At 47.6% G+C, this 27,671-nt stretch overlaps 11 protein-coding genes across 11 annotated transcripts; 5 read left to right on the top strand and 6 right to left on the bottom strand.

The window, feature by feature from the left end:
* Positions 1-564: 564 nt before the first annotated feature.
* N7518_001667 (ankyrin repeat domain-containing protein) lies at positions 565-1,646 on the bottom strand (the record flags this gene model as incomplete). Its single annotated transcript, XM_057182595.1, has 6 exons — positions 565-618; positions 687-1,016; positions 1,076-1,198; positions 1,290-1,418; positions 1,516-1,541; positions 1,595-1,646. The coding sequence occupies 6 exons, from the start codon at positions 1,644-1,646 to the stop codon at positions 565-567; spliced, it is 714 nt and encodes a 237-aa protein (XP_057044045.1).
* A 784-nt stretch (positions 1,647-2,430) lies between these two features.
* N7518_001666 (WD40 repeat domain-containing protein) lies at positions 2,431-3,777 on the top strand (the record flags this gene model as incomplete). Its single annotated transcript, XM_057182594.1, has 1 exon — positions 2,431-3,777. One exon carries the CDS (start codon positions 2,431-2,433, stop codon positions 3,775-3,777), a length of 1,347 nt encoding a protein of 448 aa, XP_057044044.1.
* A 400-nt stretch (positions 3,778-4,177) lies between these two features.
* On the bottom strand, positions 4,178-6,648 carry N7518_001665 (origin recognition complex subunit 1; the record flags this gene model as incomplete). The annotated part of the gene is made up of 3 exons (XM_057182593.1): positions 4,178-5,645; positions 5,700-5,821; positions 5,878-6,648. The coding sequence occupies 3 exons, from the start codon at positions 6,646-6,648 to the stop codon at positions 4,178-4,180; spliced, it is 2,361 nt and encodes a 786-aa protein (XP_057044043.1).
* A 1,249-nt stretch (positions 6,649-7,897) lies between these two features.
* Positions 7,898-10,834, top strand: N7518_001664 (uncharacterized protein; the record flags this gene model as incomplete). Its single annotated transcript, XM_057182592.1, has 9 exons — positions 7,898-7,929; positions 7,987-8,009; positions 8,061-8,636; positions 8,685-8,727; positions 8,783-8,885; positions 8,945-9,169; positions 9,243-9,829; positions 9,885-10,175; positions 10,231-10,834. The coding sequence occupies 9 exons, from the start codon at positions 7,898-7,900 to the stop codon at positions 10,832-10,834; spliced, it is 2,484 nt and encodes an 827-aa protein (XP_057044042.1).
* Positions 10,835-11,202: 368 nt separating this feature from the next.
* On the bottom strand, positions 11,203-11,944 carry N7518_001663 (prefoldin subunit 5; the record flags this gene model as incomplete). Its single annotated transcript, XM_057182591.1, has 4 exons — positions 11,203-11,246; positions 11,337-11,454; positions 11,519-11,805; positions 11,905-11,944. The coding sequence occupies 4 exons, from the start codon at positions 11,942-11,944 to the stop codon at positions 11,203-11,205; spliced, it is 489 nt and encodes a 162-aa protein (XP_057044041.1).
* Positions 11,945-12,290: 346 nt separating this feature from the next.
* Positions 12,291-14,579, top strand: N7518_001662 (transcriptional regulator family TF; the record flags this gene model as incomplete). The annotated part of the gene is made up of 5 exons (XM_057182590.1): positions 12,291-12,541; positions 12,597-13,318; positions 13,366-13,783; positions 13,840-14,128; positions 14,187-14,579. 5 exons carry the CDS (start codon positions 12,291-12,293, stop codon positions 14,577-14,579), a joined length of 2,073 nt encoding a protein of 690 aa, XP_057044040.1.
* Positions 14,580-14,830: 251 nt separating this feature from the next.
* On the bottom strand, positions 14,831-16,054 carry N7518_001661 (uncharacterized protein; the record flags this gene model as incomplete). The annotated part of the gene is made up of 1 exon (XM_057182589.1): positions 14,831-16,054. One exon carries the CDS (start codon positions 16,052-16,054, stop codon positions 14,831-14,833), a length of 1,224 nt encoding a protein of 407 aa, XP_057044039.1.
* A 3,306-nt stretch (positions 16,055-19,360) lies between these two features.
* Positions 19,361-21,697, top strand: N7518_001660 (uncharacterized protein; the record flags this gene model as incomplete). The annotated part of the gene is made up of 10 exons (XM_057182588.1): positions 19,361-19,504; positions 19,575-19,951; positions 20,014-20,270; positions 20,321-20,701; positions 20,752-20,909; positions 20,964-21,058; positions 21,115-21,248; positions 21,304-21,363; positions 21,416-21,508; positions 21,558-21,697. 10 exons carry the CDS (start codon positions 19,361-19,363, stop codon positions 21,695-21,697), a joined length of 1,839 nt encoding a protein of 612 aa, XP_057044038.1.
* A 408-nt stretch (positions 21,698-22,105) lies between these two features.
* On the top strand, positions 22,106-23,980 carry N7518_001659 (uncharacterized protein; the record flags this gene model as incomplete). Its single annotated transcript, XM_057182587.1, has 1 exon — positions 22,106-23,980. The coding sequence occupies one exon, from the start codon at positions 22,106-22,108 to the stop codon at positions 23,978-23,980; it is 1,875 nt and encodes a 624-aa protein (XP_057044037.1).
* Positions 23,981-24,165: 185 nt separating this feature from the next.
* N7518_001658 (uncharacterized protein) lies at positions 24,166-24,893 on the bottom strand (the record flags this gene model as incomplete). The annotated part of the gene is made up of 3 exons (XM_057182586.1): positions 24,166-24,183; positions 24,239-24,688; positions 24,756-24,893. 3 exons carry the CDS (start codon positions 24,891-24,893, stop codon positions 24,166-24,168), a joined length of 606 nt encoding a protein of 201 aa, XP_057044036.1.
* Positions 24,894-25,374: 481 nt separating this feature from the next.
* Positions 25,375-27,598, bottom strand: N7518_001657 (putative proline--tRNA ligase AIM10; the record flags this gene model as incomplete). Its single annotated transcript, XM_057182585.1, has 7 exons — positions 25,375-26,762; positions 26,816-26,945; positions 26,998-27,077; positions 27,130-27,220; positions 27,271-27,314; positions 27,374-27,452; positions 27,512-27,598. 7 exons carry the CDS (start codon positions 27,596-27,598, stop codon positions 25,375-25,377), a joined length of 1,899 nt encoding a protein of 632 aa, XP_057044035.1.
* Positions 27,599-27,671: the final 73 nt, after the last annotated feature.

Raw genomic sequence — 27,671 nt, 5'->3', positions numbered from 1 at the left:
AAACTAGATGAAAATGTATCACTGAAGATGTATGGAGGAGGATGATAGAGGAAAGGGAAAGGTGGGTCCTGTTGTGGGGTGCTGCCTTAGGATAGTACTAAGTCTTTTTAAGGTTGTATAAATTACGGAGTACGTAACGAGGAGAAGATAACTATCCATAAAAGGTACATTCAAGTAGACCATTGAAATGACCACTGAAATGACTACTGAAACCATGTTATGCCTTTAGTTATTCCTATATATATAGAAAAAGGGATTTTCGATTCGACCAATATAATTTTACATGATATGATACGAAAGGGCTCAAGCTGGATCAAGACAAACATAGCATGAACGAATTCAACAACCAGGGCTTACTCTCTGTTCTGGTCTTTTTGGCAGCAATGAGAAAAATATTGATTGGCAAATCTGGAAGACATCTCAGGCTTGATCTGCTCACTAAAATTTGGAATAAATGCTCTGACATCATACAAGTTTGGAAGTTTGGAAGGTTGATAGTGAAATGGCATAGCATTCCCGCGTTAGTTTGAGTTTTGCGAGCTACCTAGCCCTCTCCATAAAATATCAAGGAAGTTCAATTCCTTCTTTCTCTGCTGTCTGTAAGATGTATTGCTTGACCTGGATAAATACAACATAAATTAGCCATTCTGATCCAAGTGGATACCCATTTAGAGCGAGGTGCTTACCTTGTCATCTGGGACTAGCTGAATCGCCAGTCTACCTTCATTGTCTCTCTTTGCCGCCTCTGCTCCTGACTTCAACAAAAAGATCGCAGCAGGTCCATGTCCTTCAGAGATAGCGTGATGAAGTGCCGTTAATCCGTCACCATCCGTTGCATTGACAGGACTCTTACCCTCTTCCAAGAGGAGCTTCAAGATAGGCACAGACCCTACTGCGGCTGCTCTGTGGAGGGGCAGTTGGCCACGTTTATCCTTGACTCTGGCGCTGCATTTATTGGCAAGCAAGGTGCGGACGGTGGAAAGATTGGCCTTGGAACTGGCGAAATGCAGCGCATTCTACTAGATGGTAAGTCCATGTACATCCAGTAGCCAAATTCGGGTCTCAGAAAGCTGACCTGTCCAGTGTGACTTTTGATAGAAACGTCCGCTCCTTTTCGCAGTAATAGGTCGATCGTTGCGTCGCCTGCGGCATCTTTCAGGCTAGCTGCAATCATGAGAGGCGTCCAGCCGGATCCATCCTATGCTGATTTAGCAAGTTTATATGACGATGGCTAGTCAATTTTGAAAAGGCTTGGGGTTTCTTTTCGAAGACAGAATAGCGATACTCACTTCTACATCTGGGTCGAAGTCCTTCATAGCGACTAGCAATTCCACGACCGGGTGTCGGTTGTAGGCCACAGCCCAGTGGATTGGAAGACGCTCATCATCATCTTTCACGTATGCGGATTTTGGGTTTGCCTGTTTCAATAATTAGCCTTGTTCTTGGAGACCGAACAGTACCAGCTCGAGCTTGATGTTGCGGGGCAGCCTCGGCTCTAGGTGGAGCACAACTCACATTGAGCAACGACTCGACAACCTCATCTAAGGAAATCAGATTAGTGCTTATTTTATACAACGAAGGGTCAAGCTCTCACTTCTTCCTTCTCGGGCAGCCTCGTGCAGAGGGAATTTCTGATCGGAATCCATGACGACTTTGGAGGAGGAAGTGTAATGTTACGATAAAGAGCTCCGATAAGCTGGGCGGCTGAGTCAGTAATATTGAGCCTCGTGATCTCCCGAAGAGGGTAAAATTTGGCCAAAATGAATGTAGTTGTAGGTATCAATTTCCTGCTCTAAAACGATTGAGTAGAGAATATATTCAGTTGGAGGGCGCATTCGACTCATGTAGCCGTCGTTACATATTTGGTAAATCAGGCTAGAACGGGAACTAGCAGTTACAAGATTCGCTACAGAGTAGGTAAACCCACAACCCACAACCCACAACCCAACAGGCTATTACTATTGTTATAGCTTGTTATAAGTGGTCTTATGAATAATTTAGCTCATTAATGAAGATATTCATATGTCTTTTAATAGTTAAGAACTGATCATCTGAATAAGAACACCCGGTTCACCGCCCTCTGACCTCACCGCCCGTTTTGGCCGGGTATAATTGTTGGCCAATTATTGGCGCCTCAGGCATGAACATCCGTTGCAACTTCGATCCAAAGATTCATGCACGTCCTTGTACCATCTTCAACCATATCTTGTCTCGCAGCTGCTAGAGACGCAGCGTCGGTATTCTAATTCAATCAACTGCACTTTTAAAACAAGTGCCGAGACTGACCTTCCGGACTCGATTGCAGTCACGAACTAGCCACAGGCTTTTTTCATCGCGCGCACCATCGAAGTGTGATTCTTTGGAGCTCTCATCCTTCAAAGCAGACCGATTTATCTCACCCCCTCTACATCAGTTCTTTGCACACACAAAATGGACTACAGCGCACCCCATTCCGCCGATGATGCCGTGCGCATGTCCGCGAAGCGGACCGCCGAACTCTTCGGTGCCGAATACCTGATGGTCACACCTTCAACCCTCACAGACGGCTCAATCGGCGTTTCCTACCGACGGAAGGCGGAGTATGAAGATATTACCGAGCTACCAAGATCTCTCGCCGAGAAACAGGCGAAAGCTTCAGCCGGTCGGACAAAACGGCCCAGGATTCAGGCGCAGACACCCGCAGACGGTAGTGGCTCATCCATGTCACTTGTGAGGCGGCCATCGGGCACGGGAGTAGGTGCTGAGGACCAGCCTAAGAGTTTGGTTCAGAGACCGTCAGCCACCAATCAACAGCGGCCCGAGTGGCACGCGCCTTGGAAGCTGATGCGCGTTATTTCCGGACACCTGGGATGGGTGCGGGCTTTGGCAGTGGAACCAAACAATCAGTGGTTTGCTAGTGGAGCAGGAGATCGCACAATCAAGATTTGGAATTTGGCGACGGGCGCATTGCGACTCACTCTCACTGGCCACATCTCCACCGTCCGTGGCTTAGCAGTGTCACCCCGGCACCCGTACCTTTTCTCATGCGGTGAGGATAAGATGGTCAAGTGTTGGGATCTGGAGACAAACAAGGTCATTCGACACTACCACGGTCACCTCAGCGGTGTGTACACACTTGCCCTTCACCCTCGTCTGGATCTGTTAGTCACAGGAGGTCGTGATGGCGTGTGCCGAGTCTGGGATATGCGGACGCGCAGCAACGTACACGTTCTCAGTGGACACAAAGGCACTGTCGCCGATATCAAGTGCCAAGACGCCGACCCTCAGATTATCTCCGGCTCGCTGGACTCCACAGTCCGGTTATGGGATTTGGCCGCTGGCAAAAGCATGGGCGTTCTGACACACCACAAAAAGGGTGTTCGCAACATCGCCATCCACCCCTCCGAATTTACATTTGCCAGTGCCAGTACCGGCAGCATCAAGCAGTGGATGTGCCCCAGGGGCGATTTCATGCAAAACTTTGAAGGTCAGAACTCTGTCATCAACTCTCTGTCTGTCAACGACGAGAACGTTCTCTTCTCTGGTGGTGACGATGGTTCCATGTCCTTCTGGGATTGGAAGACTGGTCACCGCTTCCAGTCTACGGAAACCACCGCACAGCCCGGCTCTCTTGAAGCCGAAGCCGGTATCATGGCTTCTACCTTCGATCGTACTGGCTTGCGTCTTATCACGGGCGAAGCGGATAAGACCATCAAGGTCTGGAAGCAGGACGAAGACGCTACCCCGGAGACTCACCCTCTAACCTGGGCCCCCACTCTCGGTAGACAGCGGTACTAGAGGGATGACCAGCATCACTGGCATTCGTACCCTCCGTTCCGATTTCTCAATACCCTGTATTTATTTTCTTTTTTTGCCATCAAGTTTTTATTGGCACCATGTGGAGTTAAGCGCGGTCTGTGGAAGATCTTTGATCTTAAAATATTCAAACATGTAACTATCGAGACAAATTTCCTCGGAACGGTTTGTTTCATGCTCTAAAAAAAGAGTCCTAACGTTTTGTATGATACAAACCCCAATTGAGCCAAACGATACCCTTGACAATCGACCCTGCTAGACAACACGTACAAGTAGCCTCTACGATTTAGAGTACAGAAGACACAGCTGGACTGAACGGGTATCATATGCAAACTATATTACAGCGTATCGTATCAAAAATCCCCAAAGACAAGCCGGACCATCACCGCTCAATACCCAAACCAAAGCCCTTAGCCTCAGCATCCTCCCTGAAAGCGGACCTGACATCTTCCGCTGCAACTCTGAGCCGAACTTTACTACTCCGGTCGCCGCGAGTGGGGATCGTAGTACCCCCGAGCACACTTTTAGAGCCAGAGCCTTGCTCTAGTGCCAGGACACCCGAGTTCATGAGCAACATAGCCGCATAGCCCAGGCTCCGCACGCGAGCAGTGGGGCCTCCGCCCAGCAGGAAATCTTTCACACCGGCGCCTGCGGCTCCAGCAACGGCGACGGCTGCATCGGCGATGCGGCGGGCTTCATCAAGGACGTCGCCAAATGTAGATTCCGAAATGCCAGTTCGGTGGACGCGGGCTAGTAGGGCAGCGAGGAAGATTTTCCCTGACAGCGGGAGGCAGCGCAATGATTGTTGGAGTGGAGTTGATGTAGCTTCGTGAATAGCTTGCTTGATAGTGGCGATAGTGACGCGCCCCGGCTGACCCTTTGCAGGAGGTTTAACGATGGCTGATTCTCCGGCTGCTTTGGCTGCGACAGCCTTGTTACGCCGGCCGGGGGTTTTGCTGGGCGTAGGAGGCAATGATTCTGTCTCGTCTTTGGCCTCATCCGCGGCAGCCGCCTCATCGGCTGCTTGCTCGGCGATTTCAACGGCCCGACGGCAGATGTCTAAGGCTCGTCGAGCATCGCCACTGACAGCGGCTACTTTGCGACTTGCGAATTGAACGGCGTCTGGGTCAACGATATTGCCCGGTACACTGGCCAGGCGGGTACTGATGATTTCCATTAGATCTGTGTGACGGTATCCCGGGAATGTGATACGGGTTAAACCGAGACGACTAGATATTTTGTTGCTTAGGGTTCTTTCAGGGAGATCCATGGTGTTTGCAACAGCCAGGACAATGAGGCGCGAATGGCGGAGAGCAGGCCAGTTGAAGAAGTTATACATGACAGACTGATTCTTTGTGACAAGCTGATCCAATTCGTCCATGAGCACAACGCAGGAGACTCGACGAGGGGAGGGATTTGAGAATTCTCTTTCGAGAAGATCCAATGCGTGGGAAGGTGATACTCGGTCGCCCTTCAAGGCTTCCCATAGTAAGGAGTAGGATTGATGCGGGTCCGTGACTTTCATGCCGTTAATCTCGACAAAGATGAAATCGTCCATCTCTTCTGCATGCACGGCACCGTTTAGCTGCGCAACCACCTCACGCACTGTGGCAGTCTTGCCAGTGCCCGGAGTACCGGAGATATAGATACAAGCGCCTGTGCCTTCCATGATCGCAGCGCTAAGATGGTTGTATACAGTGTTGAACTCGGTCTTCCGGCACGGTAATGAGTCTGGAACAGTTGAGACGTGTAGTAAATTCCGAGCCTGACGGTAAGGTGAGTCAAAATGCGTGGGTGAGAGGACACGGGTACCCAGAGGAGTAAACTCAAGTGGTTTTTTCACGACAATCCTGATACATGTTAGTCTTATTTTATGACGCACATTCATTCTCACTGTTTCCTACCGTTTATGGGTTGGGGTCATCAGGGCCTTCTTTCGCTGTGATTGTGGCGTGGCATTCGTCGCTGCTAGTCGTTGTTTCTTTCTCGGGGTTGCAGGCGCCGTGATCTCTTTGGTATCGACATACTGTAATGGTCCAAATCAGCGCTGGTTTGCAGTTGGAACCGTGTGGTTTAACTCACTTCATCGTCCGCAGCCTTGCGTTTCCTGGAAGCCTTCAAGCCATCCCTGACCCAGCTGATCAGATCTTGGATGTTGTTTTCGTTGTACATCTCCTCCCAGACAAACTCCTCGGTGTACCGTCCTTGAACCTGGTTCACGCCTCGTCGACAGACAATGCACTTGTTGTATTCCGCCAATTCAGTCTTGTTCTTTGGAGGTCCATTCGGGTATTTGGCATTGAAGACACTCTGAGACATGACTGCCCCCTTCCCGCTGATTGATGTCAAGGGGTTGCTGTTGAAATCGAGTGTGATGTACTGTTCGTTGGGCAAGGCATCGGTCCTGCGCTTGTTCCTCGTGCCCATAAATTCGTCGGGGGATGCGAACCACATAATATTGGCGGATTTGACAATCTCGTCTTCTTCATCTTCGTCCTCCTCCTCCAAAAATTCCGTAACAATGCCAACCCAGTCCTTTCCAGCTTCAGGGGATTTCAAAAGAATCACATCACCGACTTTGCATTGGAATTGACCCATGTGTGCGCCAATGATTTTGCGTTTTTGGCGCGCCGGACGGGATCGCCTTCGGCTGCGTTTCGCCGGGGTATCATGGTTGGCCTCGGTCTCTTGGGTAGTTTCCTCAGTTGTGTCGTAAATCCACTCCCATGGAAGGTCCTCGACGCCTAGTTCATCATCAGAGTCGTCTCGAACCAGAGCTCCCTTGGTCATCCATTGGGCGCGTTCACGGGCACTGCGCCTCCGAGGCGAAGAGTCTGAATCGCTATCGCTCATTTGGGGTGTGAGAGATATGACGGGCAGAATGCAACAACAGAGAAGGAGAAATCGCGCTTGACGCGTTGTCCACTTTCGTCCCTTTTAGGTTTAGTCTGGCAAGGAGGTCTAGCCAATCAAATCCATATATTGCTACCTTATAGTAAAACATGGAGTAGAGTAAAGTGCAGGTATAAACTATACATAGTATGTGAATATACAATATTCTTTCAACTAATCTCATACACGTGGATTGAAATCATCTTTAGCTTGCTTCAAAGACATCACTCAGTATATTGTCAAACTACTTTTTTGAAGTTTATCTACTAACGCCTTGGACATTTCTGGAACATTTTGTAGAGCCAGGCTTAATCTCCAGTTATATCTAGCATACTAGAAGTTCCCTGGTTGATTTGAAATGTCAAATTAATACATCATTGAAAAAGTGAGGCTGATCACACTTGCCAGATGCTTCAAGATTGCGGAATGGATATACGAGACCGGAGATATCGGAGAAACATAACTCCGGAACCCTAACAAAATCAAACGACATCTCAAAGGATCAGATCTATATACTTCCTATTGAATTTGCTTTTACTTGACTTCTTACCACTATAGATGACTCGTATAACACTAATCCAAACATGCAATGCACAGTATGTCTCTTTTACCATTCACAGCCAAACAGGTCGGCGGGAACATTGATTTCTGGGTGTCTTGATCCATCAATATCTTCTCATTGTACAGAAAGTCAAATATTGGACAAGCCGAGATGTTCTCAAGGTCCTGTATATATACCTGGATAGTCTTGAGGTCTTTAGTTACTACATCTACGCATATGTAATCAATAACCGGCCCTGTGGCCCACCTAGGCAGGAATCCATCCATGTATGAATGAATGCTCTTACTCTTTGATAACTCCCACCGGGGCAGCCTCTCTCTTTCCCCTTCTCGTCGCATTGGTTAATCCATATTTCATTCCCTTCCTTTATCTTTCTTTTACTTCCCACACGAGTAGCATTCCTTAAGTTGCATTCAGTCGCCCCCCAGCAGTCGCCCTGGCAGTCGATCTTTGTTCAGTTCCGTTGCACTTTCATCGCACTTCCATCGAAAGGTAGCGAACTACTAATCCTCTCTTTCTTTCACTTCTGCCGTTTGACATTTCCAAGATAACCGCGTCACCTTCTTCCAACTTAGCTCATTCCAACAATCCGTCCTGTGAGAGATCGCTACGGTCATCGCACAGCTGTCGCTATCAGACCCCGTTGAAATGGCTTCTCTACCCGAGCCCCATGATAAGGAGTAAGTATATCTTACACGTGGATAATTGCAAGGATATTCGCTAACTAATTCCACCAGCTGGGAGCATACCAATGCCAAATGTGAGAGATAATTTGGTTCTCAATTATGGTTACACGTACTGACTTAGATAGCATGGGAACTACCCAATTATGGCCCCGGTCCAGATTTCGGCCGGGGGACCATCTACGACGGGGATGCCGACCAGTACACGGAGAATAAAAGTACCGATGAGGATGATGAGGATGCTTTCGAGGACATTAACTACGACCGCCCTCCCGTTGACTATCAGCTGCACCCTACAAGTTCAAAGGTTGCTGTAACTGGTCGGGCTATCTCAAGTGTACCTCCTGTACCCACGCCATCGCCGGTCCCAAGTCAAAGCACCTTTCAAACCCGACCAGTTCCTACTGGACCCAGAACAGGTCGACCTCAGGCACCAGTGAGGCCAGTGTTCAATGAGCGTGGGCCTAATACCAGCATTTCCAATACATTCGCACGGCCGCATTATTCGGCACGTAATCTCAAACCAGGTCAATGTACCCCTGTCAACAGGGGACAGACTGACACACCTCGACCACCGTTTTATTCCAAAAAAGGAAGCACTACTTCTACTCCTTCGCAACACAAAGCTAGGTGTCCACCTATTGCATCGGGGCAAAATGACTCTCATTCCAAGGCAAAGTGGCGCAAGGGGTTCTCTCCAGATGGTAAGTATGCTCACATCAACCTCAAGTCCACCATTAACGATCAAATAGCTTCTTATCGTTTGCCATATGAGTGCCAAGTGTTTCAAGAGAAGTGAGTACATAAAGCTTTGCAGTCGCTGGTCTTAAAACTAACCCAGACATTGAAGGATTAGACAAGTCACTTTAGGAGAAATTTCCAACGTCGACTTCCGTCAGCGGATTATCGAGGAGACAGATGCATATGTGAGGATGAGCGCGGGAAACGCCAAGGTCCGTTTCTGCTAAAATCCCCCAATATCTAGAGACTCAATATACTAATAATCATGAAGCTTGTTCACATCTGGGGACGGCAAAAACAGGTGTTGGAGGCCCAGAATTTGCTTCAGGATATGGTGAATCGGTTGATGCAGCAGCGGACTTCGCCTACAGTAGCGCGTTGGACCAAGGTTCACGCGCATTCAAATACAAAGGTTGCCCATGCCCGGTCACAAGAAAGCCACGAGGAAAGATTGTCCGACATGCGGAAGCCGCCGAGAATTACCACGGATTACACGGTATGTATAACGCTCGGCCCGCCCTACTTTGCTTTCGTACTCTATGGATACTGACCGACTCTTGATACTACAGCTCGCTTTCCTCTGGCCCTCGGATGGCCCCTCGCTCAACCACTTCATCACTGCCCGGCGCGAACTCCTCGATTCCATTCGATTGAGATATGACGTGAATATCTACATCAAGCCTGGTATCCCAGACTACCTTTTCATGTCTGGAAATAATGAGGGGGATATGTCCATCATTGCATCTCGATTCCGAGAGCTATGGGAGAGGGTAATGGTCCAGCACGAGACGGAAATCAAGCTGTTCCTTATTGCGGCGCCCCGGGCAGAGCTTATGAGAACTCACGTCATCCTGCAAAAGTCCGGTCGGCTCTCGGTGCCTGTTATCTGTGGACCGGAGCTGGCCCCAGACGTAACCGCGACCTGGAAGACCACTGCGGATGAAATCAAGCTCAATAACAAGAACATTGTCACCACCCGCCTTAGGAAAGCACTGCATGTGATTCCTCAATTTCGGGGATTCCTGCAAATGCGAGCAAAGTTCGGTTCATTCGCCCTGCAACAGTGGCGCAAGCCGAATGATGGCACTTCTTATGAGTTCTCAGAGTTTCGTGAGATGCTTACCCATATGAACACCGAAGGACGTTTGCTCCCAGGGTATGTGATCACCTCCGCCATAATCTGATGATTTACTGACTGACTGATCTTTTAGAATCCGGCTGCAGCAAGATGAGATCTTCGACCGGATCATGGAATCAACCTTTCTAAAGCCCTGGGGTAAAGCCAAAATCAAATCTCTGCCGAGCCTGATGCCCAAATATTCCGCCAACTTTGAGTACCAAGTGAACAATGATTCGGTAATTCGCGTGGAGGCAAAATTCTCTCTTCCTCTTGGCTCGCAGGAGTTTGAAGTCAACGGAGTCCGTTGTTTCAAATCCAAACAGATCGGTGCTCCTGTTGATCGTCAGATGCCCATGCAGATCAGCATGATTGACTTTGAAAGGTTTGTCTACCCAATATCCTTTCGGAATTTTACTGGAAGCTAAGTTTATATATAGGTCCGACTGGCAGCTTGAAGTGAAGGCTCTTGAACTCTGCCCCGAAAAGGAGATATCCCCCGAGCTAGACAAATTCATGCGTTCTATTGCTTTCCAATGGAACCCGAGTGCAAAGAGCATTGGATCTGCCCCCCAGCGCAAGGCGAGGTTCTCGTATGGTGCACCAGTCAAGCGTTTCGTCGAAAAGGCCACAATCCAACTCCAAGTCAAAGACTCGCCGCATGTCTTCGAGCTCGCCCGCTTCGACGAGTACACGTACGGGGTTGGTCACTGGTCGATGACCCCCAAAGTGTCCTGGGGTGCATCACTGTTCAATCCTAGTTGGGATGATATACTAGGTGAGCAGGCTGATGTCAAGGCTCTCGATATCTCCAAAGAGGGGTGCCTGTCGGTGTTCTTTCCCCCGCCGGGAGATGAGCAGGAACAGACAGACAAACCGAAAACGGACGATGAGCTCCGCAAGGAGGCCGAGAACCGAAAGATCGATGAGGAGAAGCAGCTGGGCTCTTTCATGAGCACTGTCCAGCAGGTTGCGCGGATGCTAGGAAATCCTGGCGCTGAGATGCCAGACTTCCTTGAGACCGATCTTGGAAGTCTGTTCTAGTCGATGTGCGCAAATCGTCCCAAATTTGTCGCATCTCATGCGACCACAAGGGCCAACTCAGAAAAATAAAAAATAAAAAAAAGAATTAAAACGACACAAAAGACAAAAACAACACCCATACCATAACCGTCCGGCTTGCTAATCAAGCCGAGATCATTAGGTATGTAGCAATAACAGTTCCAACCCATAGTTATTCCTGTTTCCAATATCGGAGAACTCCTTTAGCCCTAGATTCGTGGTGGATTTTCTCGTTCTTATAATTCCTCTCCAGTTTGCTTGATCCAAAATGGTGAGACAGAGACCTGTATATTATTTGAATTTTTCTATGGTAAGCCATGTTTGGCCTGTTCGCACCACATAGGTCGAATTTAACCCTGAGGAGCACCCTCTGAGAGCAACTTCTGCCTCAATGCTGTAGGAAAGAGGTTAGCAAGCGAAAAGAAATGGTCTCGCAAAGCAATGCAAATCCCGGCTCCTATTATCCAGGAAAGGGCCAACTAACTCTCTTCGGTAATGCGCAGTTGTGAGCTCTTGGTCTGTACAATCTTCTCCAGCTCCTGCAAGTTTGCCTCCAATCCCTTAACCTTCTCACCATAAAATGCGACCGCCTTAGGCGCAGTCTGGAAAAAAAGAAATCGTCAGCCCGATGAACTCGATCACCGATATAGCCCTGCCGCCACATACCTTCTCAACATAAAATCCAGTTCCGACATCAACAAGCACCTTCTCGCGATCCGTCAACCGGCCCTTGACGTACAGGGAGCTGGTGAGGGGAACGAGGATCTCATCACGGCCATCGGTTCCCATCTTCTCGTTCCCAATCACGCCGTCGTTGATCGTGCGCACACAGTCGCGGAACTTGGCCTGGGCGGCGCGCAGCTTCGTGTGCGAGGTGGTCAGGTGTTCCAATTCGGAGGTGAGACGGGTTTGGAGTGCGCGGAGCTGAGGGATGGAGAGAGTGGCGAGGTTGACTAGTTCCGGATAGTTAGCATGTATTTATCGCCATACGACACAGACAGCCGGATGCCCACGCTGTGTCATTCTGGTGTTGGGGGGGATCGGTGACGCACTGCCTTGGGGAGCTCCTTCTGATGGGGCGTTTTGTGACATTTTGGGATTTGGAAAGAAGAATAGGGTATAGTATTAGGGGGGATCAAGTTCTGTGACTGTTGTGTTATTGTAGATCAGATCCTCGCATTGGAACCGTATAGGTGGTGGGGGGAGCTTCAAAAAACTCCTGGGTCTTGTTGCGTGGTGATAGTGGGGTTAAGTGTTGGCGGGCGGAATAGTGGACGGTCGTGTTTATACGCACGCACTTGACATACAGCAAAGATTTACTTATTACCTCATATTGTATGAGTGTTACAATTTGTTAAAAGAAAGCTGTCAGTATATTATTCATATATTAATATATATTAATTCATTCATTCATAGCTACAAGTACTCTGTAGGTAAAATGCTATCTGCGGGGAAAATAAGATCACTCCGAAGTTCTCCGCTCCGCTCCGTAATCCTTCTTCACCACATATCAATGGCTTCGAGACTGGCAGCATGTGAAGCTTGCAGAAAGGCGAAGGTCGCCTGTGATCATAAGCGACCAGCATGTACTCGGTGTGCAAGCAACGACAGAGCCGGGATCTGCATTTACCGGACGACCCCGTTCAAGAGAAGAAGAGCGGAGAGCTCTACACCTCTGCAGTCTCCTAGGTAGGTAATGCATATTCATATTTGCTTTACTTTCACATGCTTATCAAGTCTGCAGTCGGCTACCACCGGCCCAACCATCCTTCACCCCAAGGAATAATCCCTATCCAAACCCGGGCTTTCTGGGGTCCTCTAGCCATGTCGCTATTTTCAACGAAATTTCCCCGCAAGACTATCATGCATCTGATACCTACCAAGCCTCCGAGGATCTCACGATGCTGATGCAGTTGCAGTCCACTGGCGAGAATATCTTGTTAATCCAAGGCGCGGATGTCCTCAGACAGCTGTTCAACACATTTCCGCTAGCCGCCATGAAAGATTTTGTTACTTTTTGGCTGGCAACGGGAGCGAATCTAGCTCTGGCAGAGCCTTTTACCGAGAAGTGTACTGAAAATATGACGCGCCTGTTTACGTCCTTCTCACAGGAAGATAACTGGCATTTGGCATATGTCCAGCGTCTGACACAAAACTCCCGGGAACCTTTGCAGTTTGACAGCACGTCCGATATGGAAAGTTTCTCTGCCCAGTTTCTCGACCAGAAAATCCGATGGGAAAGTCTAGGTATCTTCCTCTCTGCCGTGAGCCGAGCAGCAATCGCTATACCATTTTTCCCGCCATTGTTCAAAACTGAAAAGGATAATTTCGTGCTTCGGAAGCTCTCTACAAGGCTTAGTGATCTTGCGTTAGATATTGTTCTCTCGTTGGATTGCTTAAACGACCTACAACTGGTTCTACAGTATGAGAACTTTATTGTACACACCCATGTTGATGGGGATCAAAGTAAGAATTCCTCGTTGATTTTGTCTGTAAAAACCCGCAGCTCACAGAGAATCCAGGCTATCATTCTTGGAGTAGACTTGGAGGTGTTCTGTCGTCCATGTTTGCACTTGGCTACCATGAGAATATCGAAAAAACCAAGCCACCAATTCCGACATTCCTTTCGGAATTACGAAAGGCAGCTTGGGCCACCACGTACTCAGCCGACAAGAATGTGGCTATTTTCCTTGGTCGGCCACCTCGGATGAGCAAGCGGTTCTGTCACTTCCAATTGCCTTTGGCCCCGACAAGCTCGGATCAGGTTTTCAATACCTCACCCGATGAGGACGAGGTCGTCAGATGGAAAATAGATACACCGATCTGCTACAGGGCAGGTATCCGGTGGGCGACCCTTTGCTCCGGACTGAAAGAAGATGTCCTCGAATTGCTTCGATTAAAGCAGCGCGAGAATTTCAATCGGAAAGCTAGGTAAGTTAGCGCCCTCCAATGTGGGAACCTTTTTCTCATCCTAGTGTTTGATATAGCGTCATTCGGCAAAAGGCTGAAACTCAATGGGCAAATCTACCTTCTCAATTCCGACTTTCGGGCCCTTTGAAAGAATGTTCTGGGGATGCGTTCGAACGTGACCTTATAGCTAGCATACGCCTGGACCAGCTACATGTTCTCTTTCTACTTCAATTGTCGTGCCTGGATACCCTGACTGAGCCCGATCCGTGTATACTCGACATCTCGGATCAAATACTCTCTCTTGTAGTGGACACAATCCTTCTACGAGATCAAATGGTCAACTCTGGAATTGGACTCATTTGGAAGGTATGTCTATCTACTATCAGGACTTGAACCTTTACTTACTGGACTGAACACCTATTAGATCGCTCACTTCGGACTTCCAGCTACAGGGATCATCCTCCTGTCAATGCTGAAAGAACACCGTACATTAACAGAAGGAAGATCCTCATGGTCTAAAACAATACTCAATCTCGGTATCTTTGTTGCGCAGGTTCAGGTAGGGAGCATCGTTCGGCGTGGAGATCCGAACTACGCTTTGATATCCAAAGCGACACAGACGATTGAGCGGTTCCTTGATTCTATACAACGTGAAGGGATACAATCCCCGACACAACTGCCACCGCAGCCAGGAGAGAATGGTGATTGGGCTGCGTTTTTCAGTCAGGATCTGTGTGATTTCGAGACTGACTTTTGGGAGAACCTCGCGTATCATCCTTCTTTATTGCCTTCGGACCCTATTTTGCCTCCAATATGAATTAATACAGTAATATAAATGAAGAATATATGGCGAAACCTTTCATCAGTTACTTAGGCATGGAGTTGAAATCACTAAAATCTCATTTATGAAAGAACATTACGGATTATTTCATCAAATAGGATATCAAAGATATATAACGATACCAAAATCTGCCATTATCTATACATCATAATCACCTTCAGTCCTCTACTATGATTTGTGTGCTATATCGAGACACGCCGGCTGTTGTTGAATCGTCATAAGGTAGATCACTCACCTATCTCCAAACCTTGCTCCTCATCTTGGTCATCTGGAGTGGGTTCACGGGCCTTAAGAAGGAAATAATCTCGCATCGAAGACCACACGCTACTGTCTGGTTCAACAGACTTATTCTTAATCTTGTAAGGCGTAAAACTTTCACCCATCCATGCATCACCATCGGCGTCCAGAATTTCTTCGTCATTTGAAGACGAATCACTTAGAGTAGTGAAGGTACTCCATTCAACCTTCCCCTTTGGCAACCGCGAGGCCTTCGATCTTTTCTTTTGTGGCGGAGAAGTTTCTCCGTCCTTTTCGTCATCCCTAGTCCGCTTGCGTTTGCCTTGTTCAATAGTACTTGTGGAAATACCGAATTCAGTGCGGGGCGGAGATGGAGCTTCTGTAGTATCAGCAATATAGAAGTCATCTGGGATAGGGGAATGAATGTCTTCCGGTGCAACAAGGAGACGGGAGTCTGGAAGAGGGTCAATGCTAGGTTGAATGAAAGGGACAGCAGGGGAATAAGGGGAATGGTACTTACCGGAAGCCCAAAAAGTATCCTTCGTAGCAGTCTTGGGAACAGGACTAATAGGAAGTACTGGGGCAGGGACATAATTCGGAGAAGCAATAGGAAATATAGTACGATCACGAGTGGGAACCGGGGTAATATTATGACTAGAAGTAGTCACGGGGGCAAGAACAGGAGCAGGAGAAGGGACGAGAGCACGTGCACGAGCACGAGTAAGACGAGCAGGAGTAGGAGCAGGGGCATGGGCAGGTGCAGGGGCAGGGAGAAGAGAAAAGCCAGGGCCAGGGCGAGGGGCAAGACCACCCGCAGGAGCAGGGAGAGAGAAAACTTCAAAAATAGGATAATTAGGATCAGTGACTCTCCATGTGGGATCAGTGAAGCGGTAAAATCGAAGAACATCGAATATACGCTCGGTAAGCTCCGCTGAGTCTGGGACATGAGCAAGAACTACAGCTGGCAACTCATGTTGCCTAGCAGTAATCCTGCGTCTGACCTCAAATCCACAATGACCTCTGAATGTTCCGTTCCAAGGTCTTCCTTGTTGAAGAGCGTTGTACAGAATGGGATTATAGATCTCTTTAATCAGGTGTTGGGTGGCCAGTCGATCTTGAGTATTCGTAGCCATATCAATGCCGAGTGCTGCCCAAATAGGACCCTCATGGTGTGGGCTCATATTTATTCTTAACTCTGCGGTTACTCGAGCCATATTGGAAGATGCTGATGAGAAGTGGGTTTAATCGAAGTCAGTTAGATTGGACTGTTGGGTTGGATTGCAAGACTGTTGGGGGTTGGATTGCAAGACTGTTGGCCTGTAGTCGTTTGGAATTCTTGGAAATAATGAGGATTTAGATGGAATATATCAACTATTAAGTACCAAAAGGTCCCTTTGTGGGTTATTAGATTGTTGTGAGCATGGTCTATGTATTTTGGAAGACATAAAGAGACATATTCTTCTCAAAGGACGCTCTTTAAGAACAAAGGGATGTGTCAATAAGATACTCGGCAATTTTAAACAAGGCCTTTATGAGGTAGTTAAGAATACAAGTTATTGTTTCTCTTCTTGTAGAAACAAAGGAAGGGAAAAGGAGAAAGTGCCCAAGAATATATACCCCTGTTAGAAACAAAGGGGAACTCACAAAGCAAATTAGGAATGAAGTTCGAATCTGTCTTCTAAGATGTTGATCTATAAATGGATCTCTATAGAATTAGAATAATGGCTCAAAGGATCACGATAAATGCTTCGAGAGGGCTGCTTTGATGAAACGGCCACCTGCATGATTGGAGTAACTGTAGGTAATGCTTACTGAATACCTGAGTTCATGTTGCGAAGCGGCTCCCTAATCGCCATCTTGCCGCTACTCTGGGCCGTTTCAATGGCCAGTTCCCTTTTACAGTTCAACGTAAGTTATACATTACAGATCAACAAAATTAAGAGATCACACGGGGTCTTCAGCCTCTGCTTCGAGAGTTGAGATCTAGAAAGACATCAGCTTGACAGAACCAAACAGTATCCTGTATCGTACCGACTTCTGTGCATCATTTGTTTCCCTGGGAACAGCCAGTAGCTTCATCATTGGTTCAGGTTTATGCGGCTGCAGGGGGTGCCTAGGTAGTGCTCGGAGTGAGTCTGTGCTTATTCCTCGCCTACTTAAGGCAAACAATGCCGCTAGACCGCCACACTTGTATTCCAATGATGGTTATGGACTAAATATGCTTTAGAAGGAACTTATTCAGACAATTTATCCCAAGGCTCCGATTCAAAGGATGAGCAGCTATCTTTGTGGTGGCTTGAAAGCACCTTTTATCTACCTTGGGCATGTGTTGATGCCAACTTGAGGGGCGCAATGGGTTGAACTAGTAATATATTCTCCGAAATGTCACAATTCTGGAAAACGTGATGTAGTAGGGGGAGTAAGATATGTGCCAGGCACTTATTAAATCCATCAGGAGAGGGAACTGCAAAAAATGTTGCCTATCGAAGCAAATCAGGAACAAGGGTAGATGTACAAAACTGTGGGGTACCCAGAGGAGATACTTGCAAACTCATAACCAGTATCTCCGCGGCCTGTATATATTGCATGGAACTCCTTTCCACCTCCAGTTATCTGTGAATATCCGATTCCATTACCTTTGTCAACCACAACTGCGCAGACCTTGGGTGATTCTTCGTATTTGAAATCATTTTCACCGGTAGTTTCGTTGGGAGCGAGTTGGACCTTTCCGTTGCCTAATATCTATTCTGGTCAAGGACTTATCAAATAGTGGAATAGCTGGAATAAGTACTAGTCCTTTAGCATGTTGGCGCAAATTGTATTTTTCAATCTCACTCCGGAACGAACTCATGTGCATGAAGCAAGGGATGGCTCCACTAGACTTTCTGACAGGGCTCACAAAATATCATGCAACAACCAATGTTGATATAGGAGATATTGGTAGGGTAATGTAAGAAGACACCGCCGAGGATCTTCTAAGCCCGTCGTGGGGCTGTGTAGAGGGGATTTTCGCGGAATGAAGAAGGCAGAGGCGGTCGAACTTGAGTTCAAGAAAGGGAATAGAGAAATATTCACCCACGTGATAATTACATGGTCAATGCGATAGTGTCACGTGGTAAGAATCACCAATCTCGGCCATGAGCTTATGTTTCTAGGCTAAACGGGACCCCGGACCCATAATTCTATATTATGTAATATTCTGAGGTACTTCCATAAATTCTAATTCTAATATGGCGTATACTCCCTGGCTCTCAATAATGGCTTCCGCCTAATGAGGCATCCTCTCTCCGAGACATTCCGGATGTCTCATCTCTTACCGTGGTTCTACTATTACTGATTTTACAGCGCGTTTCAAGACGGTGAACAGGGCAACTGACCCCGAGGGCACGTACCCGGCGGACTCCACCTTGGTGTTAAACTTCTGTTAGTACGGGAGACGCGGGATTCGCCAGCCTCCACCTATGTTGTATATTTTTTAGCTCATAATTAAGGTAGTATTGAATCCAGTATTTTTACAGAGTCAAAATAATTTAATGTTTAAATAATACCGCTCTAACTCTCAATTTTTTTTACCTAACTAGCTAGGGCCCCCGAGCATGACGAACGGCCTAGAATCTGGCTGGCATACTGTACCTAACATGAGAAATCCAGGGTTATACAATAGAGGAGAGGAGTTAGAGAAACTCAAAGCAATACAAAATACACGTTCAATACTACGGACTAAGATTGATTAGGGAAATATTAGGCCGATCTTTGCGCCACTGAACCCTACTAGGGTACACCCTGTTAGGGTACGTCCATTGTCGTGTACATAACTACATGTACATATGTAGGTGCCCACCTAGTTAGGCGGGATACTTTTCTTAATAAGACATTTGTAATAGTCCGGACACGGAGTAGTCCGATACATGCAGTAAATGTCATAAGTTACAACTCGATATCTCAACAATGGCGGTCTATATGAACGATTCCTATTAGCATCAAATGAGTGCCACGGTCCGAGAGCTCCGATGACCTGCATCCTGCATCCTGAATCCTGAATCCTGAATCCTGATGTGACCCTGCGTGCTATGCCCATTTATAGCTTGGCCGAAATCATCAACCTTCTTTCCCCGCATAGAACTTCGACATGGTCGATTGAACGACGATGGATGATTATTGTCAGACTTAGGCTGGTTTGAAATTCGGACAACTGTTTTGTACTCTTTACAGCCTCAATTTACGGTCTTTTGCTCGATGTCAGTGGCGCCAAAACTTAACATCATGGCGTCCTGTCCGTGACCTGGGCCCGGGTGCTATGATCCCGTTTGCGTCTTAGTGCTGACGGGTGGTCCAATGTGGCTATTCCTCAAACAAAGAACAAAGCCACATGTTTCATTTGGGGGCTGATCTGCAGTTTGGCTCACCCCACGGGGAAAAGTTTGATCTCTTTTATATTCTGTGGGGTAGCCGACCTTCCCTCTACACTTTTCAAAATCTGAGATCTCCTGAATCTGAAAGCTACCAAAAAGGTCCCCATCATGGATGAAAAGTCGTCTAAGAGCGATTTCCCTCACTTCGAGCATGTGTTGCCAGCTAAGACAGAGCTGGATGAGGCTGTCAACCCTGATGCAGCTCCGAGGCGCCAGGCGATCGGTATCAACATCGTTCAGAATCCGTTGACGGTAAGTCACAACTGGGAGCCTCTTTCATGTTCGTGTCGGACATGAACACTGATCATCTTTGGGTATACAGCGCGTCTCTAAGGAGCAGGCTATTATCGATGCCCGGAATTATGCCGAGTCGCATAATATGAGCGAATATGCCGATCTGTTTGGGCGGGCTGCTGTGGTTGCGCGGAGCCCCAAAGAATTCCCATCGGCTATTGAGATCGATGAAGAGGAGCGCACTGCTCTCGCATACGAGAGGGACCATAAATGGCACGGCTCATTCATGCTCTGGTACTCAATTAGTCTATGTGCTATCGGCGCTGCCACACAAGGATGGGATCAGACTGGATCCAACGGCGCCAACTTGTCCTTCCCTGAGGAATTCGGAATTGCCGGTAAAGGAAAAGATGAATGGATCGTGGGAATCGTCAACTCCATCATCTTCTTGACCGCAGGCCTTATGTAAGTTATAGCCCTGTGATGATCATTTTTCTTCTATATTTTGCGACTGACCTTGTACATAGTGGTGCTTGGATTGTCGATCCACTTAACCACTATTTGGGCCGAAGAGGTGAGATTTTCGTCACTGCTCTCTGTCTCACTGCCACGCCCATTGGTTCTGGCTTTGCAAAGTCATGGCAAGGACTCTTCGCTGCGCGATTTGTGATGGGTATCGGAATCGGTGCAAAGAACGCTACAGTGCCCATTTACTCGGCTGAGATGGCTCCAGCCAGAATTCGAGGCGCTCTTGTCATGTTCTGGCAGCTTTGGGTCGTAGCCGGTGAGTATCTTTCATCTCTCGTCAAGAAACATGGCTAATCTCCAATACAGGTATTTTCTTGGGCTTCGCTGCCAACGTTATTGTCAAGGATGTGAAAGATATCGCCTGGCGTCTCCAGCTCGGTTCCGCATTCATTCCATCCTTCATCCTTGCCATTGGCATCTTCTTCTGTCCCGAGTCTCCTCGCTGGCTTATGAAGCATAACAGGCACGCTGAAGGATTCCAGTCCATGAGGCGCTTGCGAGCGCATCCAATTATCGCTGCTCGAGACTTCTATTATTCATACGTGATCTACGAGGAGGAACTCAAGGAGACTCGGGGCGCAGGCTATTTCTCACGTCTGTGGGACTGTTTCGCCGTCCCGAGGATCAGGCGGGCTAACTACGGTGCCTCGACTGTTATGATTGCGCAGCAAATGTGCGGTATCAATAGTAAGTTGTATCTCGTCGTGTGAGATGGACCTAGCGGTAACACGTTTTAGTCATTTCTTTCTACAGCTCGACCATCTTCCGGGATGTCGGTTACACAGAAGACCAAGCCTTGTATGCGTCTCTTGGCTACGGTGCTATCCAAGTTGTGGCCACTATTCCCACTTTGTTCCTGATCGACACCAAAGGCCGAAGAACCTTGACTTTGATCGTAAGCCGTTCCGAGATTTCTTGCGGAATATCACTAACTATTGTTCTTACGAAGACATTCCCCCTGATGTGCATCTTCCTTTTAGCTGGTGGTCTCTCTCTTTTGAACAAGACGGATAATCATGGGGCTATGATTGCACCAGTTGCCTTGTAAGTTTGGTAATTGTTTTGTCTGAGTACAGGCTCTGATTCATATCTCCGACTAGGTTTGTGTATCTGTTTACTATTGCCTACTCCTTGGGCGAAGGGCCAGTCGCCTTCCAATATTCAGCTGAGGTATTCCCGACCATTCAGCGAGAACAAGGGATGGCGTGGGCTGTTTGTATCAACAACACTTTTGGTAAGTATCCCTACATCAAACCTATCGAACATTCTATTAACAAACTACTCTATAGCTGGCATCCTTAGTCTAACATTCCCTCGGATGATGACTGTGATGACTCAAACTGGCGCTTGTAAGTTAACAGTCCTAGACCATGCTGTCCAAATAACTGACCCTTGCTCTAGTCGGCTTCTATGCTGGTCTTAACCTCCTAGCTTGGTTTATGATTTTCTGCTTTGTCAGGGAGACCAAGCAGCTGACTCTAGAAGAATTGGATCGTACGTTAACTCCGGAATCTACATGACCATGTACTGACATATATCGCAGAGGTATTCTCGGTGCCAACCAAGAAGTTTATTCACTATGAACTTACTGTGTGGCTTCCTTGGTGGATCAAGCGATACATCTTCAGACAGAATATTGAACGACCGCCACCAATCATTGCACTGGGCGACGGTGTCAGGTAAAAGCTCATACAGTTCTACATGCTGAAGATCTTCAGACTGTGAATTTTGGGTTGGCAGGTCTTTTTTTTATCACTGGTAACTTGGTCTTTCATTATCCTATCTCTATGAGGTAGAGGAGAGTGATCTACATTATAACTGAATAGTTCGGTCGTTACATACGCAAAATACATTTCTAGTACTATCCAATGACTGAAGCAGTGATATCATATACAAATAAGGAGCCAAACTCCGCGTGCCTTCCTCTCTTGCGAAAGCACTTTGGTATATCAGGTCAGTGTAGGTAAACAAAGTCTTTTGGCAGGAACGAATCAGCCAGACTTCAAATTTGTAAACTCTTCAGGTCAAATACAACTCATCTCAATGCATATTCTTCGACTCGTATTTTAATATCCCTTCATTACTATCATCATGGACCAAACATCTGCAGAATGTCAAACTTTCATCGAAGCCCCAGATCAAGACACTGCGAACCCAGAAGCTTCAACCGCGAACATACAGTCTACACTGGCAGATGACCGATTTCAGTCAACATCCAACACCTCACTAATCCCACATCTTGAGGATGTCCATCATAACGTCTCAAAATCACTAAGGGTCAATGAAGATTTGATGAGTTGGCCAGATGCCTGGTTCCCAGGGGACGAGCGACTGTGCCCCTTGTGGATGGGGCCTTGGATTGAATTTCCTCAACTTCAAGAAGAGATGTGGAACGAAATTTTCAACACGCCCGAACTTGTCGATGCCCGTATTTTCCCTCCGCAAGTCGCCGTCCGCCACGCAGCTCACATCCTAGAATGGTACATAGTGTATTCAGAGGAGACCTTGAAGATATTTGCAAACAGATCAGTGGACGATTTCCTCGCAACGACTTTTGATTTTATGGAACAAGAGGACACACTGCGATACAGGTTCAGTGTCCGGGGACAATTGCGCTTCGACCGCCCGCGTCATTCCTGCACTTCTGTTGCGAATTTCGGATTCGAAGAGCCAGCATATGCAGTCCTGTATATTCCTTCATATTGTCTGACTTTGCCCGAACTGGTTGCAGGGTTGCACGGGACATCAACGATGGAGACCTTCGAGAAGAAACCAACTACATTCGAGGAACATGCCACTTACGTAGTGTCTCGTGCGATCGTTCGGATCTATTCACGAATGATTTGCTCTGGACGCCGGTATGGGTATATCTACACAGGAGAGGCCTTGGTATTTCTTCAAATTCCCCCGGACGACAGTAACAATATCAAATACTATCTATGTGTTCCTAGTCGAGACGTCGTTTATCATGGTTATGATTCCCAGTCAGAATGGGTTCGCCGTACTACTTTGGGCCAAATCTTCGCTTTCGCACTTCAGTCTTTGGCTGCCAGCCCACCAACGCAGGAATGGCAAGACGCAGTTTACCAAACCTATCGTGCGCTTGATAAAGATAACTCAATTCTCCTGCCTCAAACCCCGGATGCCATTCGATTTAGCCCGCCAGCAGAGTTTGTATATGAGACCTCGTTCTGGGTTAAATTCTGGGGGAATCTTCTGCTTGCAGACATACAAATAGGCGAATATGAAACCTCTCGTTCACAAAGTTCTGAGTTGTCAGACGTTTGCAAGCCTTATTGTACCCAGGCATGCCTCCTTGGTACCTTTCAAAAGGATGTTCTGGATCAGAACTGTCCGAATGCTGCTGCCCATGGCACAGAAAGACATCAGATTACCTCACAGGAGATATGCGACATGATGAATGAACAACTTCGCGCGAATCGGTATAGAGGATTCCAGCAGCTGCACATCGTTGGTCGAACCTGTTATCTGTTAAAAGCAACGTTGCTGTCTCATGGATACACGATGTTGATCAAGGCCACCAGCTCCAAGCGGTCACGCAGGATCAATACTGAGTTGAAAAACTATCAGAATTTGCTGCCATTGCAGGGAAGTAAAATTCCTGTATGTCTTGGGATGTTTTCGCCGAAGATCCCATATTGGTATCATGGTACTAAAATGACCTCCATGCTGCTCATCAGTTGGTCTGGAATTCGAGCGGACCAACATACCACTCTTGAAACGTGTGGGTACCTTGAACAGGAGATGCAAAAGCTTGAAGACAAACTTAAGGAACATGGAGTTGTTCAGGAAGATGCAGCTTTTCGCAACGTTTTGTGGAATCCCACATCACAATCTTTTGTGATGGTTGACTTGGAAGATTTGAAGTGGCTGGGGAGCGAGGGAAGCGAATCCAACGGAGACTCAATTCAGTCCAGTGACTACCTTGGAGATGTCGGCAAGTGACCTTTGATTTTGGCGCTCACAAAGATATTGTGAGTAACAGTTGGTCGAGTTGGAAGAAAAGGCACCGCAAAAATTCTATATTTATTCCCAACGCTATCGTTATTATGGATGCTGTCTTCCTTACTTTCTGTAAGGCCCCTTGACCCTGTATAATATGGTTGCAATGAAATCAAAACAAATTGGGATCATTCGAGATCAAAAGTCTAGTAGACACATTAGCATTGAATGATCATTAGCCCACACCACGAATAAACATACCATATCAAACCAAACACCACCTGCAAAGGTAGACCGACTTTTCCCCTGGTTCTTAAACCCAACACTCTCATAGAAGTTCACCAAATAGTCATGCGCAATAAGGACAACCTTGCTCGCCCCAAAAGATCCTCTCCCAAGATGCTCAAGGTATGCCCGGACGAGAGCTCTTCCAACCCTCTTGCCCTGATACTCCGGCGAAATAGCCACAGAGTGAATTGCAATGCTATCACCATACTTGTGATTCCCAATTAACTCATCATTGACAAAGACCGGTTCACCATCCAGTGATCGCCAATTCTCCGGCATTGACATCGATCCGTCGGTGATACGTGAATAGGGAGATCGCACTGCAATGACATGTCCAATGAGTGTAGGTGAAGCTGGGTCTTGCTCATTCTCCACAAAGAGTCCCAGGCATAGCTCCGGGCATGCTCCCAAGCGATAGCAGAACTTGTTCCGTGTTAGAGGAAGCAATCTTAGGAATTGCTTATTTGCCTCAGCTCTGGCTCTGGCTTACCTTTTCCTCGGAGCATCGCTCCGGCTCTATAAAGGCTTTCTCGACGGCTACGCAGATCTTCACGTCTTCCTTGTTCAGAGTCCGGGTGAAGGCATTGGCTCCTCCGAGGCTCGGGATATGGATGTTGGTTTGGTTCATGTTGGGAGGCTCGGATTAACTTGTGAGAACATGCGAACAGGTTATAAATTGGAATTGAATTGAAATAGAAAATAAATAAAGATAGAAACAATTGTTTAATGAGTCAAGGGTATTTCTATATCGGTGGGTGGAGTAAACCGGAGTATTCGGACCGGAGTGTTCGGCGTGGATCGCCCAGTGGAAGACCTCAAATGTGAAATCCGGAGAAAAAGTGGACATTGGACCTTATTGATGCATAGATTAGAGATGATCTGACGCTCTATTAGCTACACCGCTACTATATATCGTAGCCAATAGCAATCATTCCAGGAATCATTCCAGGAATCATGTTATCGGCTATATATCTGAGCTATATCTGGAGAAACATGCTGTCATTTTTTAGTTGTTGTTTGGCAAAAGCCTAGTCTTACATTTATAGGATAAGAGATGAGATAATGTACAAATTGACTTGCTAATATTACATACTGGCGCTTTCAGCCATTCACAGTTTGGCCAACAAGGACTGAACAAACGTGTGGAGTCCATCCAACGACACATCCTCCTTCACGTCGAGCCGACGGCACTGCACCTCCAAAGTCTGTTTCTTCTTCCACCCATTGCCAACAACAACAATAATAGGGTACCCAATCAAGTCCGCATCTCCAAGTTTCCAGCCCATGCCCTTGTCCCGGTCATCAAGGATAGCATCCACAGGCGCTGCAGCGTCGCCGGTAAGACTATCATACACCTGATCGGCAACAGTCTCCAGCCCCTTCCCTGAGACTACCACAACCTCGTAGGGCGCGATAACACGCGGCCAATTGAGTCCCTTAGAATCGGCAAGTCGGTTCGCCACTGCGGAGATCATACGCGAAACGCCGATACCGTGGCATCCCATCTGCATAGGCACGATCTGTTCCTTGGCAGAAGCCCTCGCACCTAGATCCATATCCGAAGATCCCTCGAGAAGAGCGGAGTTGACAGACACAGACGCGTTCAGTACTTTGCTGTACCGCGTTCCCAAGTGGAATGTGTGTCCTAGTTCAACGGCAGATTGGCTAGTCAGCGATCCATCCACGCACTGCGAGCAATGGTCTCCGTCATGAACGCGGACAAGGCTGAGTTTGTTTGAAGTCTCGGGGAATCGGTCCAGCTTGGAGTAATCTATGTCCGAGGCTGTGCAGCCAACTTCCTGGAGCAGATCACTGAGCGGCGGGCGCTGGTATACCCGAACCTGTGAGTCATAAAGATCCAACACACGCGGCTTATGCGTGGAGGAATTGTTTGCCTTTACGTGGGCGGCCCATCGCTCTAATGGGTTCTCCACGCTCAGATCGAGGTCAATACCAGCGGCGGTCGCTACCGCCTTGACGGCGTGTGAGTTGACATGCCGCTCGACGGGCTCCGTCGCGCCATTATGCATCGAGAATTTGGGGTACCAGCTCCGCACGAGGGTATTGCTATCGTGAGAGATAGCCATCCACATGCCAGTTGAGATTGTTGGTCCACCTTCGACAACTGCATCATCGGTCTGGAAACCAGGTGTCGTGGTCTCTTCGGACTCCTCAGCGATGTGCGCCTTGCCGTCTGCGAGTTCTTCGTTGTAGACATGGTCACAGTGCGAGCAGCTGACCACCTCGTCCTCGCCCTTCGGACTGATGAAGTGGTACTCATGGCTCAATGAGCCGCCCATATTTCCCGAGTCTGCTGCCGCGACGAGGTAGGGGATCTTGAGTTCGTTAAATAATTCTGTGTAGGCATTTTTGACTGCATCATATGTTTTCATTGCTTCGGTCAGACTGTAGTCGAATGTATAGAGGTCTTTCATGACGAACTCTCGCCCACGAAGCAGGCCCTGTCTGGGCCGGGCCTCATCTCTGTACTTCCGCGCTTTATGATTCTGTCAGTGAGCTTCATAAAAATGGACAAAAAAAGAGTCTCACTGATTTGATATACCCGCAGAGGCAGGCTCTTGTATGATGTTGTCAGATTCCCTACAAGTGTAGTGATCTCCTCCTCGTGTGTTGGGGCCAGGAGAAAAGGAGTGTCTTTCCGATCATTGAATCGGAACAGCTATGATCCATGTTAGTGACGTTATGCAATACAGTGGGTATGATCAACTTACTTCTGAGCCATCGGTCAGTCTGCCAGACTGTGCCCAGAGCTCTTGCGAGGATATCGAGGACAATGAGACCTTGGATGCGCCTAGGTTTGATTTAGTTGCGATCCCATGATATACACAGGGTATATTCCATACCAAGCGAGCGCATATGCTTGTCAATCAGACGCTCTAGCTTATCTTGAACACGTAGACCAAGTGGGAGCATATGAAATACCCCAGAATATGCCTGGAGGCCGTCAGTGATATTTACTCGTATATAAAGATGTGACTTCTCACCTGTCGAAGGAATCCACCTCGGACTAGCAGGTCATTGGCATCCTCTAGATCTCTGTTAACATCTGGTGATAGTCAATCCCTATCGGGTTTCCGAATGGCGTACCATTTTCACCATCAACGGGCTTCTTGGAAATTCCACCAGTAGGAATCCATATGTTTGAAACGCGGCTTCTACCGTCAACCTACACCGAGTCAGTACTCACTATCAAGCACATTCAATCAATCTTTTGGAAGGGCGTACGTGAAGATTGCATTGCTGAATGCGCAGGCTCAAGGCTAGCCGCCGCCCGGCTATGCGCCCGGATAGAGGTCGTAGCCCAGAAATCATCGATCAAGGCAGCTTAAGGCGTCGAAACTTATTATTTTCGCAATTGAACCGCTGGCTGAACACAAAATAAATT

This window comes from Penicillium psychrosexuale, assembly GCF_028828465.1.
Source record: "Penicillium psychrosexuale strain IBT 29551 chromosome Unknown utg000002l, whole genome shotgun sequence".
NCBI classification, from domain to species: domain Eukaryota; kingdom Fungi; phylum Ascomycota; class Eurotiomycetes; order Eurotiales; family Aspergillaceae; genus Penicillium; species Penicillium psychrosexuale.
The sequence above is the reverse complement of the archived record's forward strand: the minus strand, read 5'-3'. Positions and strand labels throughout refer to the sequence as shown.